The sequence below is a fragment of the Nipponia nippon genome, unplaced genomic scaffold, assembly GCF_047370975.1.
Source record: "Nipponia nippon isolate SJK-2023a ecotype South Korea unplaced genomic scaffold, ASM4737097v1 scaffold_5, whole genome shotgun sequence".
NCBI lineage: Eukaryota > Metazoa > Chordata > Aves > Pelecaniformes > Threskiornithidae > Nipponia > Nipponia nippon.
The window spans coordinates 75,185,845-75,205,309 of NW_028262369.1; the positions used below are offsets into that span (position 1 = coordinate 75,185,845).

Genomic DNA, 19,465 nt, shown 5'->3' on the forward strand with positions numbered 1-19,465 from the left:
AAACAGCTTTTCAGATAGCAGTCATTGTAATTACTACCAAGATTGATGCGAGGGGCAACAGAAGACAGGAATAAGTAGAGTTCAGGCTCAAGTAAGCAGTGAAACAGCAGCAGCAGAAGCTTGGAAATGGAGCAACACTAAGTGGCTAATAGTGCCTTTTTTCCCCTCTTCTAACTAAGCCCATAGCTAGGGAAAAGACTAGTTCCTTAATTGACTTAAAATGTTGATCAGTCATATGATTAAGCATTCCCAAACAGTCTGCTTAGGTACCTTTAACAGGAAGAACAAGCACTAGCAGCAGAAGCATGACAGAAGAACTGGCAAGTGCTGCTGACTAGCATATACATGTCATTCACATACCAGTTTGAACATCTGGCTTGGAACATTAAGTCATTAATTTAGACCAATCACTGGAAAAAATGTAAAGCTGCATTTAGTTTGGCATTAAAACATTTGTGAAATTACTTCCCCAATTCAGGGTATATTCCACCATTCATAGAAGTTATTTGATACGTTTTGCACAGAGCAAAGAAAAGTTAGTTTAAGATGATAAAGAAAGAGGCTAGCCAATGTAAGATTTGCTTGGAAGCATAGCCATGAGGAAAAGCGTTACACAATTTGGATACCCATGTCTGAGTTTTGCTACCTGAAACCATCTGACCACACTATTCAGAAGGCTCTGTTTAAACACTACAGTGTAAGCACAATTCCACCTCAAAATATCCAGCTCACCTGAACACGTCACTGTGCTTCAGGAATTGTATTCTAAACACAGGCCATATCCTTCCATTGCATGACTTTTGTTCCTTTGTCACTTCAGAGCCATAAATCCAACTGCCTTTTACTTGTATGTCGCAACTTAATTCCTTTAAATACTGGTCCCTTTTACATAGTCCTGAATTATTCCAAGGATAAAGCTCTCCGTTGAAGGAGATGCAAAGCCAAATTTTCTGTGCTGAGATATGCAAATAACTCCCACTGAAAAAAGGCATCAAAAGGCACATCCACAATTTGGCTCAGAATATCAAGCAAATTCAGAACATGCTCAATCCTCAATTACATAATTTCCAAAAGCCTCATGGACCATATACACTTACAAGGTTCATATTATCTCAAATCCTTGGTTATCAATTGCCAGAAATACTAGAGCATCTAGTGCTAGAATCTGTTCTTGAGTGAAGTCAACATCCAGCTTTTCTTTACCTGCTTTGCCACTTCCCTTAAGCAGGCCACCCCTCGTTCAAAGTTGGGGAAGACCACAGAGCCATACTTCTGGTATTCAGGGACTGGGCGAATCTTTATTGTAACTTCAGTAACCACTCCAAGAGTTCCTTCAGGAAAAAAGAAAAACCTAAGTACAATGTTGCAAGACGTACTTCTTGCAAGTTATCCAACTTAACAACTGTTTACCAAGATGTTTTAAAGTTGACATAAATCAGAAATCCCAAAAATTCAGTATTGCAGTAGTAGGCGATTTATTCCTGACTATTTACGTGGTGAATTCTTACAAGATATCCTCTAAATCATTATGTTTGTTACTAGACTTATAGGCTAACTCCACAGATCTGTTTTAAGCACTGTTCAGAGTTGCTTAACTTCACAGTCCTAATTAAGGTCTCAGTGTATTATCCTAACACAAGAAATTCATGCCTGTATAATGCCACCCATAGGCACACTGGAAGCCACAGCATTAAAGATGTTCAAATCATCAAGCCATTACAGAAGCTGAATTAAGATGCAGTTATGTGAAATTACTGTGTTTATACCTTCAGATCCCATAATGAAGTGATGGATATCAGGTCCTGTTGACATGCGAGGTACTTGACAGTTTTTTTCTACTATTCCTCTAGGAGTTACCATTTTTATATGAATCACCTGTTTAAACAATATGCAATAACTATAAATACTAGCATTAAGAACAGATTTTTTTTAATGATATTTATTTTCTACAAAATGTATATTAAGCTTGATACAGTTCAGCTTTGTAGACTTTACACATTCTGTAGGCAGCTCCAAGAACTTTTGGGATAACCTGAGGACTGTTACCAACAATTATTTCTAACACAGCATGGTTTGTCCACACAACAGATTGTTTCCAGTTCTATGCCAAATCAAATCAGCTGCTGGCTACATGCAGACAGCACCAGTTAAAACCGTTTTGTTTCTCAGTGTAGACAGTACTTTATGAGTTTTTCTGGATTTTAATCCAGAATATACATAGTACTTCAGAGCAAAAAAGTGAGGATTTAAATTTTGCTTACATTTTTTGCTTTAGAACTGCTGCTTGATAAAGCTAATATAATTCAGTCATCAGTTGCTACAAAAATACTTCTATTAGGAAGAAAGACAGAAGTAAGCTCTGTGAAATAGATTATCAATATTAAATCTGCCATAAGACTGATACATATATGTCAGGCTAGAAGGTTGGTTTTTTAAAGTATTTTTCAATGTTATTGCTTCCAGCTCTATTAATGAACATGCAGTACAGAGCCCAGATATTTTTTTCATCCTTTATTCAATTATTTTACACCATGGAAGGGTGGGGGTTGGGTTTTTTAGTGAAGCCTTTAAATTAAGCAAAACTACTGAATTTCAACTAACGGCTTTAAAACTTTCAAGCACAGGTAGCTAAGTAATTTTCATCCTGCTCTGAGTTGTGCAAGAATTTCATTATATGCATTTTACAAACTGTTGATTCTGCAATAAGGGGATTTTAGGCCGCTTATATAACACACTGTTTCTAGGTATAAAGTTTCCTCAGAAGGTAAACACTTCCTTGAAAATTTCTCACTGTGGCTTTTTGAAACTCATGAACTGTTCTGAATCAATTTTCAATCCTATTTCCTCCTAATGAAAATTTCAGAAGCTATTTTAGCCTGAAGTTATGCTTCCATGATAGAAAAGCCTTCTGCTTCACATCGCCCAGTACAAGCAAAACTATACCATTCAGTAATACTTCAGGCAGTTGATGACACTTTAAGTGCCAGTAGTTTTAGTTCAGCCAGGCCTACTGAATAAAAACTATGTAGTTCCTGCCAAGCTCAGTCACTGATAGTAAAGTGTCACATCTGTGCACAGAACAAACATGTCTGTGAACTATGAGCTGATGAAAAAGCCTGAGGTGACAGGGATACATTACCTAGCATGTGCTGCAGGAAAGAAGAAGAAAACCCACATGTGTGGAAAGGCTATTGAAAGGCTATTGTAAAAACTACGAGAGAAACCTGGAAGTTTGAAGCAAAAAAGGCAGGCAAAGTCTAAACAGTGATGATTTAACTTCAATATATTCAATATATTTGCTATAACAGAAAAAGATTTTTTTTAAAATCAAAAAGTATGCTTTAAAAAACAAAATTACCTGGGTAATATAAAGATGAACCACTTTAATGCTTAAAACAGATTCAAGAGTGGAATAGTGCCATTCCCAGTCCATTGCTTCCTTCCTCAGCGTTCTTACAGACCATGTGGCAACATTAGATTTTACCATTGTGCATCCACATGATCAATTAGATCAGCTTACTGATTTGAAAAACCTACTAGCCTAAGGGGAGGTAGGAAGGTGGAAAGAGCTAGCTTGCTGTCAGAGTTAGATGATCCAACTAGACAATGTCAGGAACACACAACAGGTAGGAGAAAACATGGGTCTTTTGGAATCACCCTATAAGGTCAACAGGATTATTACACTGGATTAATAGAGGAGCACAAAACAGTGAAAGAAGGCACCAGAGTCAGGACAGGGTAACAATTCCTTAAACTAGCCAGTGAGTACCAAAATGAAATTGACTTTTAGATCATTGATAAGGATTATTAGTACTAATACCAAAAGCAAGCTAACAAGCATTTCAGTCAATATTTGATGCCAAAAATGTATCACTTAATAGAGCCACAATTTACTATCTCTTTTCCCTCTCACTGGAGATTTAACTTTTATAATGACTCACAAACAGAAAAATTAATTTAAAAAAGCATTAGAACTATTTACCAGATCTTCAATGTTTCCATAGATGTTTTTCTTCATGCCTGATGCTCGTGTCGCTACCCATCCTCCTAGTGAACTGAACTCCATGGAGTCTGGTTCATGGCCTGTACAGAAGCCACTTTCAGCAAGCTAAAGAGAAAAAAATACATTCTACAGAGCCTGCATTTGCTTAGTACTCCAAATTTCAATATTCTAGATGTTGGGGGTTTTTTTATTATTTGCTTTAAAGTATCCTGATCACACCCCCATTTATTCGGGCACAAGTTTTGTCTTTGATATGTAAATGAAATGCAAATTGAGTCTGCTTCTACTGTGCATACACTGTGCTACATATCAATATATAATACTCCTCCCCCATAGTTTTAAAACTAAGACCTCTATTGTTCAGAAGAAGGTGCAAATTCAAATACATATGGAAAAAAATTATAACTAAGTAACTGCCAACTTTGCACAAATGCTGCCAATAAGGCACTAAATCTCTTGTTCTTTCTATCCTAATGTGATATGCAGCAGGTCTGCAGAAAATGTGAGCAAATTGCCTGTACTTAATTCTCTCAAGGAGTGATGTGTTTTAATATACAGCCATCTGGTTGGGCTTCCTGTATGCAACGTTGTCTACTATTTGTGATGCAGATCACACATTCCTGTACATTAAGTAGTCACTTGTTTCTCATTTTTCTGTATTAGCTTGGCTTTACCATCTGCACAGCACCTGAGGTTGATTGGATGCCGTCAGAATCACAACACCAAAGCTGTCAGACAGGAAGAATTAAAGACCCAACAGTCTCACATTAAGTGATAACTGTGTTAGTGCATTTGAGATGATCAATTTGCACTGATCAACTGATAACAATCCAGTTGGACATAGGTATTTAAATATACCACATAATGTGGATCATTAACTATGTTCTGTTGTACAAAGTGGTTCTAACTTAATGATTGAAAGTCACTTCTATGTAATGTCTATGGTGATTCATCTAGCTCATGGTCCTCTCATACCAGAGGAGCTTGTGGCCATGTATTAGGGAAGAGTTGGAGCCTGTACCCTCCTCATTCCCCAGGATGACAAGAAATTTGCTTCAGTCACAACTTACCGATTTCTACAAGTTGTATAAACACAAGTACAGCAGAAGACCATGCTTTTGAAAACTTGTAACTGACCATGCATATATGAAGCACTTGGTCTAAACTCCTTGAATCCCGTCGTGTGTCCATCATGTGCTAAGAGCACTTACAGGATAGGGAAGAAATTATGCTATGTACTTTGCAGATGCAAGAGAGAGACTCATCCGGAAAATATGAGCACATACTAGCTTTTCCTATAGAATCACAATATGATTGATAATGCTTATTACAAAAAACAGTATCAAATATTGTTCTATCTTGATTATCCTTTTGTCACCTTTAGTCCTCATCTATCGGCTATTATTCCATATTTTGTTCTAACAAGTAACTTGAGGCTTCTCTATAGAGCCCACTAATATCTGAAGCTCTCATCCCACAGAAAATAGTGTCCTAATCACACTAGAGTCACTAGCTAAGACAAATGTATGAAGTGTACATTGATTCTGAATGCCCCATTATAACACAGTCTAACTTTCGTAAAATATCAGGTTTTCCAAATTTATTTGTTCAGAATTCAGCTCTTGATTTCAGTTACTGTTATAAGGTTCATATCTGTAAATGAGATAGCCTACTAAGTAACTTCAGCACCCAGAAAATGAGCAACACAGCAAGAAGCACCAAACCTCTTCACTGCAACATCATTCCTAGATAATCTTGGTGAAGACTCTTAAGGCAACAGAAGTTGGATTAGCCTCCAATCCAAAGCTTACTTAATACTAGCAAGCTGCAAACCAAACCATAAAAGCCTTTCAAACAGTTTCTTCTTTGCACAGTCCAAATGTATATCTGCATTCTACCTGTACTTCAGTGGAAGTCTGCATTGGCATTCACTATAACATTAAATCAGTTATGCTCAGATTATACCACACAAAACAAGCACAACTTGGAGTCCTAGCTTTAATCACATCCCATTTGCTAGTAATACTGGAATTCCAGTATATGTAATATGAGTTTTTAAAATATATATACAGACACACTAAGTAGATAATCTGATTTTGTATTCTTTGCACACTGAAGGAATTGCACAGAAGTCCTCACGTGCTCAGAGTCACTCCATATATTAAAATCTTTGTATGAATACTAGTTTATATTAAATATTGAACAAATTGACAACAAGTACTCTTTTCATAGTCAAAAAACTGATTGAAAAAAGTTTTTTGATCAAAAATATTCAAAAATAACAACTGCAACAGTAGTATTTCAGCTCATAAGAACTATAAGTAGCAAGGGAATATTGTCCCTTACTTTAAGTGAAAAGTAGTGGCATTTAAAGGATAGATAGTTGTGAAATATCAAACTACTACCCTAGAAAAACGTCATTTAACTGCAGAGAATATTCTCTTTGCATTTTAATTCCAAGCTTGAAAGAAACAGATCTGGAAAGGTTAAAATATTGCAGCAAATGATAAAAGGGAAAATAGGAGGCAGAGGAGGCTATCTTTCTCAAACAGCTCCGTTAGTCAAGCATGACAAGTCTTCTAAAAAGTGGTCTAAAAAAAAAGGTTCAAAAAACCTTCAAATCTCTGCATATTTGTAAAGCGCATTTAGGCACCAAAAAAAGTTTAAACAGCATTTAGCTATCAAACAAGTCAAGTCCTAGAATATTTTTTTTTTAAATAAGCAGAACTGCACATCCTGAAGAATAGTAACAAACATCCACAACTTGCTTGATTATATACAGAGGAGCACCAAGAAAGACCCTAAGAAGGGTCTGATAAACTGGAATTAAAAGCCACTAGGGGTCACTTAGAAATGAAGGTGATCTGATGTTCCACTGGACTCTTGTTTTGGGCAACTCTCCATCCTTTCTGCTACTCTCCTCCAGCTGGCCTTAAGCAGCAGCAACAGCAGCAAATCTGTTATATGCTCTAACCTTTGAGGAAACTACCTCTGGCCAAAATGACTAAAACATGCATCACAAAATGACAATTTGAACTTTTCTTGGTAATGGGTACCAAGTGTCGTGCCTTGCAACCACAAGGGTGTATCTAAGGTCTGAAACAGAAGGTATACTATTACATCCTATGAATTGTTAACTTATTACTGTAATCATGTTTTGTGGCTAGAGCTAAAAAAAAAAAATTCAAGTATTCATCAAATACAGCATTCAACGTGATATGGTTCATAACCACACATATAATGCTTACCACACCAGTCTGCATGAGAACACACAAGAATTAAGCTAGAATTCAATTATTTAGACAAGACATAAGGAACAGCCAAGAAAAATATGGACAAATACTAGATGCTTGACAAGTTTGAAGTACCTGTTTTTCCAGATCTTGTCCAACAATGCCAGCTTCCACACAAGCTGTTAAGTTTTTCTCATCTATCCAGAGAATCCGATTCTGTTGAAAAGCCGATCAAAACTAAGAATCAGTGTTAAAGACTTTTGTCTATTTCCTTCCCTAATACTATAGGATCAACATGCTTGGTCATACAGTTTACTATTAATACAACTCCAGTTATTACAGTAGCGGAAGCTGAGCCCCCTCACTCCCTCAAACAGCTACATAACAGGCTACCATTTATGAAGTCGCCACTATGAGAGAGTAACATACTTATTAGCCAATTTATGCTAGGAATGTTTACAGAAACAATGCAGAAAAGCCAGAAAGAATTGTCAAAACTCTTACAGAAGTTAATTGTGAAAATCACTGTATTGCTTAACATGATTGAAGGTGCCTGAATCTGACTATCCGGACATTAAGTATACACCAAGAAAAGTATTCTTAAACCTATTCCATGGGTTAAATAGACTGCACTCAGCTATTTCAGTTCAGCTCTTGATTTTGCCACAGTAAGCTAGAAGCAAGGTATACTACAGGATATCAGAGTATGTACATACTTTAGAAATTTAAGATACTTGGAAGGATTATATAATTTTATCTGATGAGACACTGTCCCATCAGTATATTCTACTAAACAGGAAAAGTAGTAAACACTACAAGTTACATGCTGTACTAAGCACGATTGTCAATGAGGACAATCCACATGAAGGAGAAACTTAACAAATAGGGTTTTAACTTTGTTTATAGTACGGACACCACAGAAGCTTCAGCTTCCACTCTTCATTCTTAAGTACACTTCTGGTGTACTTTATAATTTTGTGTATTAATATTGTATAGAAGGAGAACTGCTCTAACTTCCCCTTGCCTTGATTTTTCAAATGACAGAAATGTGGACATCTTGTAGTCCAACTTAAACTACGCTTTAAAGCAACTGTCTCCCCTCACAACATCTGGGCTAAGTAGTCAAAGTCAGCTATTTCAGCTCCTTTCAGACACCTTCAGTTTCAACATAAACTGCTTAACTGATCTAAGATGCTTATGTAAATCAGTTTTTATGCAATATAGACACTACATATAAGATGAAGATACCCATTAAGTGTCTATTAAAACCGTAAAGCTTAGCCAATCATCTCAACTGCTCTGACAGCAGGTTTTAACTCTGACAATGCTTCTTTTCACCTTAATTTCTTTATTTTTCCCTCCTTATTAATGATTACAAGAATGGGCTGGCAGAGTCATTCAAGACACATGAAAGTGGTCTATTTTCTGACTTGGTGTATACTTACATATCTAGTTGGCACAAAAGCATGATAATAAGAGTCAACCACATTCCTTTCCCACCCCCAAACTAGAAAGAAGTCAAAGCTGTGGGCTACGAATCCATGAGTTCAAATGAAGACCTGGGTCAGTATGGTACTCTTTGTATTTCCTCCATATAGACACTCAAAGAGCTTACTTCAAAACACAACTACCACCTTTGCAGAAAAGATAATTTTGTAACCAGACATACTGAGAAAAAACAAGTTTAACTGAAGCACCACTGACTGAGTGGAGAAAATGGAGCCAAGACCCAAGTCTTGCCTTCAAGGCTAAAGGAATTAATAAGCTCAATAGGTGCTCAGAGGCAGTAGAGCCTTACATCAAAGATACAGTGCTGTTTCTGAAGCATCTCACTACTATGTAGTCATAAAACTGTCATTTTACAAGTGTAAAGCTCCTTCATGAAGACAAAAATTAGCACTAAATTTTACAGAACTTCATTTCTGGACTGCCATAAAGCTATGAACTTCACATTCTCAAGATGCCATCTACACAACAATCTAGGGTTTTTTCTTTAAAGTTGATCCTTCAAGTTGATTTATAGATATTAGGTCACCTTACCAACCTTTGCTTCAAGTATTTTTTAAGTCTGCAAAAACTAGTCAAATTTGCAATGACAAATAACTTCCTCCTACCCTTTCATTTAACCTCAGATATAAGTTCCAGTATAGAAGAATAGTACCTTTCTCTGATTTTCACTTAAAGCTGCTATAAGAAGGTTTAACAGTGATTTTTTTCTTATTAAATACATACAGGTCATATGAAGTAGTACAAGACTAACATCAGCAAAATATCACTTAAACTGAACAAATACCAATTTAATCATGCATGGTACAGATTAACACTTCCATCCCTACTTTATTCTTGGCAAAGAAAGAAATGCCATTCTCTAGCGATCAGCATTCAAAGTAACCATAGGATAATTAAAAAAAAAAATAATAAAAAATTGAGAGACACACCATTTGTGATGTATCCAGTGAGACAATTGTTCTTTTTTCTTCTTCAGGACATTCAAGGGCACTAGATACACTCGTCCCTCCTGCAAATATGGGAGTGACATTGTGATCATAAAATTCTCAGGTAGCTTTTCTTCACATACCATCCCTCTCTCCCTCCTTTCTGATAGTGAACTTAATAAAGTAAGATCACTGAAGTTAACTGTTTGAGGCTAGTGATTAGCCTTTTAAGGGTGTCTCTTCTTCCAAACTGGGTTTCACAAAATTAAAGGCAGCATTGGAGCTCACAATGCTTTAACAGCACTCAATAACAAACAATGAAATTCTGTGACCATCTCAGCTGCTTCTGTTAAGTCCAGAATAGAGTTTTAAAACAAGGAAGGGTAAGAAATAACAAACCCATCCAAGAAGCAGAGATAGCTACGGTTTCTATATATTCTTTTGAGATCACTATGGAAGCCACTACACTTCTACCTCGAAAGCTGGCTTAAGAAGTCTACCTAATACAGGAATGTAGTACTTATCTGAAAGCAAGACAGAAATTGAAAGGGTGTAACTATTAAAAAAAATGGATAAAACCAAATGTCAAACTTTTGTGGGAGTTTCTAATGTATATCTTTATAGGATGTCACAGAACAGCCTCCAAGAAGCCTTTGGCTTCTCAAAGACTACAAAAGCCATAGGAAAAGAGCTACTAAGATGCTAAAGAGATCCACAGCAAGCTACCAGAAGAACAACGAAATGGCAAGTACAGAGGCCAACTAATAAAACACTTTCCAAGAGCAGTAAAGCCCACCACCTTTGTCTCCAACTATAGGAAAGGCAGCACTTTCCTTAAATGTCAACCCCTATAGTAGTAATTCCAGAAGTTGACCGTAGTTCTGTATAAACAGACTTGGAAGACAATCTGAAGATCTTTCTGTATCCTGGTCAGTGAACAAGAGATAGTCAACATTGCTGCTTTCAGCTATACCAATTTACTAGTACCAAAGGTGACTTGTAGCAGTTTTACAGCTCTCCAGATGTATCTGGGAATGGTTGAGAGCCTTTTAGGGAGAAATCAGCTCCATTAGTTTGGTATTGTGTTCAAGTGACATGCTCATCATCTCAAACAGTAAATGTCCTTCCTACAGGGGCTATACTCCTACAGCATAAACAAGTACCAAGTAAAACACATTTATCCCACAGAATTAAGAGTTCTTGACAAAAATCTTCTCACAGAATGAGCTCATAAAAGCCAACATCCAGCGCTCACCGAGCTCCAAGTTAAAACAAGGTAGCTCATCACTCTACTTCAACAGGCTTAGAGGAAAAAGCATCCACAATTGAAAACCTGAAATCCTTTAGAAATTCTTTAGGCTGAGAAGGACACATAAGGATACAGGCCTTTACCTGTACTCTGTACCTGGAACATTTCCTGAAATACCCTTGCCACAGGAGTCTCTAATATAACTTTCAAACTGAACAATGTCTAAAAGGAAATTTAGAGTTATGGTTAACGATTTTGCAGTACGGTGTCTGACCACAATCCTCCCTGGACCTATGAGCTTCAACAATACAACAAAAAAAAATTATTTATACATGTTTGTGGGAACAGAGCACAAGTAACGCGTCCAAAAACATGATACCTCTAACACAGATATTTGAATCTCTTATTTCCTAGAAGACTTCCAAGGCACAGAGGTAGATTTCAGCTTCATATAATCACTCCTCTTGCACATTCAATATTCAAGGTGTTGATATACTTTTAATGATTTCCACTATATTGAACACAGCAGCTTTTAATACTTCAAGATCATAAAAAAAATTAAGACCACACTTAAAATACTACTAAAAAACCTAACTATTGAATTACTGGTACAATATATTACTAAGATCACATATTTAAATGGAATTCAAGCAGAATACATTTTCACTAGTAATGTTAAACAGATTTGAGATTTCATATCACTTACCACCAAATGGTATTATGCAGATATTGTGTTTGCAGGCTAATTCCACAATTTTAACTACATCTTCATGGCAAACTAAAAAAGTCCAAACAGTTAAAAAAAATGGGATTTATGCTTAGTACTTTTATTTGTGCTGAGTACTAAATATTGCAGTCTGAATAAGCAGCAGCTCCTTTTCTGACAGCAGCAAGGAAGATATTTCAAAGAGTTAGGCACTAAATAAGAGCTGGGCTCTGAAGTATCAGAGTTCCAGAGTAAAGTTTAGACCTGAAACAATTCTACATTTGAAGAACTAACTACAGCCTTAGTCTCCTGCTCTACTCATGGATTGAGACCTCATGCAAATTCTCAGGGCAAGATGGACTATCAAACAGTTAACAATTAACCTAGGTATCTTGGAGAACAAATCAAGTTTAAAGCTTTTATTGAAAATAGGCTGTCCAATTTATTTTAAGTAAGAAATAAGTCTCTGAGAGCTGAACAACACATCTTTTTCTTCCTGGCTCACATTCATTTTCAGAATTAGAGTTGCTGGAGGAATTTACTTTTTCAGAATGCATTCTGTATCTGGTCAAAGAAGGAAGCAGAAATGCTTGTGCACAGGCAAGGAAAAGGATCAAAAAAAAAGAGGTCAAATACAGTGCACACATGAGTTTGTGCAAACAGCAGAGAATGAGCAGGACTGAATAAAGAGGCTGACAAAGTGGCTACTCTGCTCTTGCCATACAGTGCAGCTTTAAACAAAAGGTAGTCAATCATTTTATTTCAGTTGCTTTTGGAGCTGCACAAAATAAAGCTGTGGCAAGTGATGTTCACAGTCACCAGTGCTGTCATGTCAGTACCTGTCCTCAAGTAATGAGATGCATCTTACAGTGCTTCTTTCTGTGCTTCCCATATGTGATTTTTTCCTCTAAATAAAGGAAGCAAAACTGAGCTAAGACTAAGTTCTTATCAGAAATTTTGGGGTTTCTAATGCAGTGCAGCTATCAAAGTATCAGAAAGTTATAAAAGGTCAGGAAAGAGTTGGATTCATATAGCTGAACAGAAATTGACAGGTACTTACATCAAATCACTTTTTGGTTAGCTACTGAAGGATGGCATATGGAAAGTAGTTCCTAAGTCGTATCAGTTTAAGTATTTGTATCCTTCTACTAGACAGAAGCAAGTATATTTTCTACTACATATTATCTACAACACTAGTTATTACTCTATTTAAAATGGGCCTAGCATGTACTCAAATTGCACTGCTCTTTCTTCAAGTCAGTGATCCTTTGTAAAGTGTTCTGATAGGAGTTGCAGGTGTTATACTTTTTTAATTAAGTACAGCGTGTCATAAAACAAAGTTCTTTAATAGAAACATTTCACTGCTCTCTTACCATCATGTACTCCTTCAAAAAACAAGATTTAGACTGCCGTTTAGACAACTATTCTCAGGGAATATACCAGTTCAAATTACACTGTGGTTACTTAAGTTATGAATTCAGCTGTCAACAGAAACTTCAGCTACAGTTAACAATAAATTTTACTTCCCCACAAAGTGATGGGATTTCACAGGCACAACCTGCGATCCAGATGTTAAACAACCACAATTACCATTCATGAGAAAATCCCTTCAGTTTCTGTAAAGACAAGTGAAGTCAATGAACCATGACACAGCTTGCACATGACAAAAAAGCATGAGTTTAGTAAACAATGTCCTCCCCGATCAGAAAGGAGAATAAGACAATTAAAGCTTACCAGGCCATACAACTATATCAGGAATTCGCTTAAACATTCCTTCCCTGAGTACAAATATCTCATGTAGGCAGTGACCTGAAACACAAACAATAAGTTAACAAGTTCAAACAAGAAAGCATTGAAAGCAGCACAGTTACATAAATGAAGTTCTCTTACCATGAGCTCTGAATACCCTATCTTCTGCATCCTGTGAATATGAGATTTTAGTGGCTCTAAGATCCTGAAGAAATTCTTCATTTACAATGGATGGAGGTACATCATTAACATTTAAGGATGCCTGCAATACAAGAAAATAAGTTCATTAAAGGTAGGTTCACTCTTACAGCATTTCTGTATGACAGAAATAATAAAAACATGTTAACACTAGCTGATACCCAAACACAACTATTTAAGATCAGAAATACAGAAGTTCTCTTCCTCATCTTCAATCACTGATCCCACTTGTCCTACCTGGTACTCAGCTGACTAGATGCACACAGGAAGCTTTATTTCAGTAGCACATTCTTACCCTTTGTCCTCCTGAGAAATCTGGAGAAATGCACTAGCTTATGAGTGCATACTGAACAAAATACCTTTTTAAAGACATCCCAAGATCCAAGAAAAACAGCTGCCTGAACAGAACTAGAGACTCTCCTGTTGACAAAAGGGTATAGACTGAAGGTCAAAACTCCTTTTTGAATATAAGTTCCTCCTCCAATACAGAGAAATACATACTAAAGCAACTACCCACTCTGCAAATTCCTCTATTTACAGTTCTGTTTCTATCAACCCATTTCCCCTCCTCCTATCATGTACTGGAAGTTGTTAAATCCATCTCAGATCAAAGCCTAATCAAAAGTCCAAAGCAAGGCAAAACAAAGTTTGACTGATCGAACATAACCATACTTTAAGCAGACCTCACACATCAGAAAGACTTTATAAAATCCATGTTCAGTCACTAACATGCAGGTGTTTCTAGAAAGCCTCTAGCTAGAAGTCCTGATCAACACCTTGGAAAAAAGTTTTTCTTTCAAAGAAGCTACACTGGACATTTTGGCTTACCAACAGGTCTTGAATCGAGGTAAGTCCAGAGGGAGAACCCCTGCTTAAGATTTTCTAACAACACGTTCTTCCAGGTCCTTATAACAGATGTCTCACATAATATTCTTATGGCTTCTCAAAATGCAGGCTTAGCCACTTAATTCTCTTTTCTGAAGTCCACTTTAGATATCAGGCACATGAAAACATAGTTCATGTGTTGACTTTTTAAACCTACTTAAGAGAATGAGGATTCTTTACAGGACCCAGTTCCAAAAAAATACAGTCTTTGTAGACATTAAGTGTAATGCTTTTAAGTGCTTTGAAGGTTCAAAAAAGACAATATGCTATTTTCCCCTCCTTAAAAATGGAGCCAATAAATTCATTTATCCTTTTCTATGGGCAACCTCCCTAAAGCAATATGTCTCCTATTACAAATGGCTTGTAATTAAGGAGTTCTTTAATTAGATATAAAGCTTGTCTTATGACTAAAAACTAACTTCTAGACTTCAACTCCTATTTTGAAAGAAAATGTTGGTCAAGAATCTTATTTCTAGTTATCAAAGTCCCTCAAGTTCAAGAACAGGAGAACTGAAAAATTTTCACTACTTCATCTTTTATTTTAAATACACTCTTAAAAACTAGGAGTTGCATAAGTATTAGTTAAATATTGCAGTGCTTTCAAACTTCTGTCATGAAAACCTTGCTGGCAAATTACCTGACTTCACCTTCAACTCAAATAGAAGAACATTCTTGCAATTTTGTTAAAAAGCCATCAGAAAAGACTATGGGCTGCCTAATGGTGCCAGAAAGAGCTTGCTTACAGCCCTACCACCAAAAAGGTATTTTGTACAAAATGTTCCACATAGTCAAAGAAACTTGGACATTTCTTTGACAAGCCTAGCCTACGCTTCTTGACAAGAACAAAGAGAAAAAAGCAAAACAATTCACTTTTCTTTCATCTTCTGAAGTTTCAGTCTTCTGAAAAAAAAAGTATACCTACCCATTCAAGTTTTCTTTCCTGAAATGGAATTTTGCCTATCTTTGCTTTACATAACCTCCAGAACAGCTGATCCTTCTTGCCAACATGTATCTTAAGATAAAAGCTTAGAGGACAGCACCAGTTACCAAACTAACCACAAGGAAGACAGAGATGAATAGTCTCCCATCTGCCACTACAGCAGCAGTCTATTCTGAATGGGTTGAGTCTCAAAGTAATAAGAGCTGAAGAAGAGAAGACTTAACTACCTGAAAACTTCCCTGTTGAAGGTTAAAAGATCCATGGTGATGGAACTTGCCTACCAGTGTCTACCCTACAAGAAACTATGTAAGGTTATGTGGAAATTAAGAGTACTTACAGGGATAATTCAGAAATCAATATCTGCATGAGACACATTAATGACTGATAGCTAACAACATTTAGAAGTTCAAAAGGATAGCAAAGTGTTTTAGAGTTTTCATATGGGACACATGACCTATGACATATGACACACATCCTTTTAGAAGAGGATATGTGATGTTCTGACTTTCTTTAAGGATAATATTATACTTCTTGAAATAAGGTGTCAGACATCTGAGAAAAAGGCTTTTCCCTCCAACATATTCACTTTGTCACCTACAATCACAGAAGTTGAGATTAAGTGGTGCTTAGATGAGAAGCACACTGCTCATGAGAGATCATGATCTCAGGGGCCAGTCACAATAAGCACAGAGGAAGTCACGTCTTGGATTGCTGCTCTTAGCTCCTACTGTTCTGCTATTAATGCACATTCACACAGTCCTGTCTGCTAACCCAAAGAGCAGAGCTCTGACAGAAACTTGGGAAACACGAGAAACAAACAAGTAGGTATCAAATAAAGATCTTTAAACCACTTTAAAAAAAAATCCCTGCTAGCTATGCTTACATTTTCTATTTTAAACTTTGGTTTCTTCATGGATTTCCATGGACAGAACTATTTCAAATCATTTCAAGTTGAACACCAAGTGCTTGAAGATCTTCGTTCTCCATAAGAGGGGCACAAACCACTTAAAGCTATAACAATTCCTTGCAGATGGTTTTAGGTATCTCAATTTTTATCTCTCTTCCACAAGTAGTTTAATCCTTTAGCTGCCATCTTCAAGACTGAAAAGTTAATATTCATCCGTATAATCTTACAACACCAAACAAAAATGTACCTTTATTTATTCATATGGGACTGAAATACTTTAAGATTTGTGCACTGAAAGGCTAGACAGGAAGCCTATGTGAACTAGGTCTAAACTGCTGTCTGTGGTAAGTCTAGTCTTAAAAAGGAAAAAAAATGTCATCAGGCCTTGAGCATCACAGAAGCAGGTATATTTACTGTTGTTAATTAGAAAAATTGCATGTAGCAGGGAACCCTCCAGTCTTGTAGAATAGAGGCAGGAAGATATGAGATAGAAAGACAAATGGACCAAGAGATTCTTCTCCTACCGCTGTTCCTATATTCAAGTTTCTTCATGCTCTGATGACAGTAGAAGGTAAAAAACCAATACAGCATGACAACCTGAAATATAAACTAGGAACTATGACAGAGATGTGAAAGTGTACTGTACTGCAGTAGTAGTTGAGAATAGCTATGAGAAGTCCAGATACATACTGAAGACTCTAAAGAGTCCTATTCTGTGTCAAGGGTAGTCAACCTGTTTCAGACTGCAACAAGAACATCAGAACGAGAGGGACACAACACAATGGGAAAGCATTCAACATTGCTGGCAGATATCCTGAAGAGTTGTTTTGCAAGACTTGCTGTGGAATCAAGAATCTGCCCTTGTCCTCCAACTCTTTGTTTGTATTTCCTCTACACGTAGAAAGGGAACAACATCTCTCAGGACCTCTGGTCACAGCAAATTAAAGCAGTTGCCAGTTAAGACCAATCCTGGTCAAGGAAAACATCAAGATGAATTTTTTCAAAATGTATTGGCAGATAGAGATTCTGCAAGTCATAGCAGATGAAAGAATGTCTTGATTAACAGAAGATTGAAGTAATGTTCAAGTTTTCAGGCTCTTTGAGGTTACCTACTTCAGAGAAAATGCAATCTTGAACTCATTCAAGAAATGGGTAAAACTGTTACCCAAAACAGGGTTGCTATAGTCACTGTACAAGCACAGCCTGCTTCCAACACTGCTTAAGCAACTATCTAGTCAGGAACCTGCAGCGTCAAAGGAATTCTTGGAAGGAAGTCAGGTCTCCTGACTCTGACTCTGAGTTACTCTTCTTGAAAAGCAAAACATGGAGGCTTCACAAAACCCAGAACATTCCAAATGTGTTGTTTTTCTGAAAACATTCAGTTCAATCTTGAGTATTCTGGTAGCCAGTTTTCAGCATCCAGACATGTAAAAAAATACTGTCAAATAAGAACTTGGATCTCATTAAATACACGGAAAACACAGCACAATTTAACTTCACTGCATCTTCTGTCTTTGTTATCATGAACAACATTGAAGTTGCATAAACAATTCCCTCTAGGCTAACAGTTTCTACAATCCTGACAAGCAACCTACAAACAAGGACAAAACCACCTCCCTGTGTTGGAGACTTTCATTCCAATAGAAGTACTACCAGTTAACCTGGAACCACAAGTCATGCTAGGTCATTGAATGTTTCATATAGAACACTTTTCAAAAACTGAGGTATTAATACACTATATTTAGATCATGTGCAAGGTGACCTTCCGGACAACAGCTGAATCATCTTTAACAATGTGGTCTTGATTATCACCAAGACTAACGTTCAAAGGAACTGGTTCAGCTATTTACTTACTCTAGAGGTAGTTTTGTGCTCCAGACTTGCTCCAAAGGTTTTTTCTATCCATTCCTTAAAAGTTGGTAATACCATACCACCTAATCTGTACCTGAAAAGTCAATATTACATAGGGTCATTTAAAATTAAAAGACTGTATGTCAGATACACTTCTTCCAATTCTACGTATGCACAAATAGTTAAGTTTTAAATCAAATTCTTTACCTACAAGCCTGCAAAGCTTCTGCACATTTAGTTTTCATGCAACTACACATTTCATTGTATTTAACTGTTCTGTACTTCACACAAAAATCAAATCAATTGTCAACCTCTAAGGTATTATTTTCTTGCATGATCTTTGGGAATTGTGACATTAGGCTTTCCAGATATCCCACCCTCCCCATCTTTAGTTTTAGGAAAGGTCTCTCCCTTTCAGTAGTGCAGAAAGCAGCTTCACAGTTTACATGCCAGTTACAGGTAGAGGCCATGTGTGTATCGACACACTGAAATGTAAATAACAGTCTCAGACAAACCCAGCTCAGTACACCTTAGATGTTTTGAAGAAAAACAGTGTTAAAGATTCTTCCCTCATCATCACGATGCATCAGAATCCATCAAGCAATGTGAATTTATTCCTATCGCAATCTCTTCAGCAAGAGCTTAGCCATGTGACAGATGGAAGACTTACAGACAAGGGACAGAGGAGCTATGTGTGAACATCTGTACTACATGTGAAAACAAATAAGGCTGGGGACACACTTAAACAGGTAGAAACTATTTCTGTTATATACATATACACACACCTTGTGCATGTTTATGTTTGCACAAACATTCTCTGAGGAGAAGAGAAAAAGGACCTTTCTTTAGTAATAAGAGCTTTCAGCAGCTGAGAATCCTTACTCTAGTTTGTACATGGGTCACTGCATTACACCTCATGGGTCTTCCTTTAAGATTATTCAATCACTGTTAAACCAGTTATGATTCTGTCCTTCACAGCTGTTGCAACCAACTCTACAACTAAATCACCTACTATACAGGCAGATCAATTCCTTTTGTTTCTTCATGTCAACCACCTCCCAGTTCTTCTATTGCAAAAAAAACCCCTACTCTATTACTAGAGATAAAAGGCTACAACCATATCTCAACTCAAGCTACATTCTTCAGCTTGGAAGGCAGTATTCAGTCATTATTCCTGTGACAGCTGTTATTGCATCATTATACCCATATGAAACAGTTACATGAATTCTATGAAAAGGAAAGTGCAATAAGCAACGGAAGTTTAATGCATTTGCATCAGGAGTTTGCAACAAAGGTACAGAGAGACTCA

At 36.8% G+C, this 19,465-nt stretch overlaps 1 protein-coding gene across 4 annotated transcripts in view; it reads right to left on the minus strand.

Annotated features, from left to right (window-relative positions):
• The window catches only part of AGPS (alkylglycerone phosphate synthase), a 63,305-nt gene that overhangs the window by 26,378 nt on the left and 17,462 nt on the right, over positions 1-19,465 (minus strand). For 3 of the 4 annotated variants that reach the window (XR_015698550.1, XM_087730229.1, XM_087730227.1), the window contains exons 3-11: positions 18,160-18,250; positions 13,517-13,637; positions 13,361-13,435; positions 11,627-11,698; positions 9,675-9,754; positions 7,372-7,452; positions 3,983-4,108; positions 1,767-1,875; positions 1,204-1,331 (exon numbers count right to left, since the gene is read on the minus strand). Coding sequence is in view for 3 of the 4 variants with exons in the window: in XM_087730229.1 (XP_087586355.1) it covers positions 1,204-1,331; positions 1,767-1,875; positions 3,983-4,108; positions 7,372-7,452; positions 9,675-9,754; positions 11,627-11,698; positions 13,361-13,435; positions 13,517-13,637; positions 18,160-18,250 (883 nt within the window). In the remaining variant the exon portion in view is untranslated. The remainder of the gene's footprint in view (positions 1-1,203; positions 1,332-1,766; positions 1,876-3,982; positions 4,109-7,371; positions 7,453-9,674; positions 9,755-11,626; positions 11,699-13,360; positions 13,436-13,516; positions 13,638-18,159; positions 18,251-19,465) is intronic. The other variant, XM_087730228.1, reaches the window with a different exon arrangement.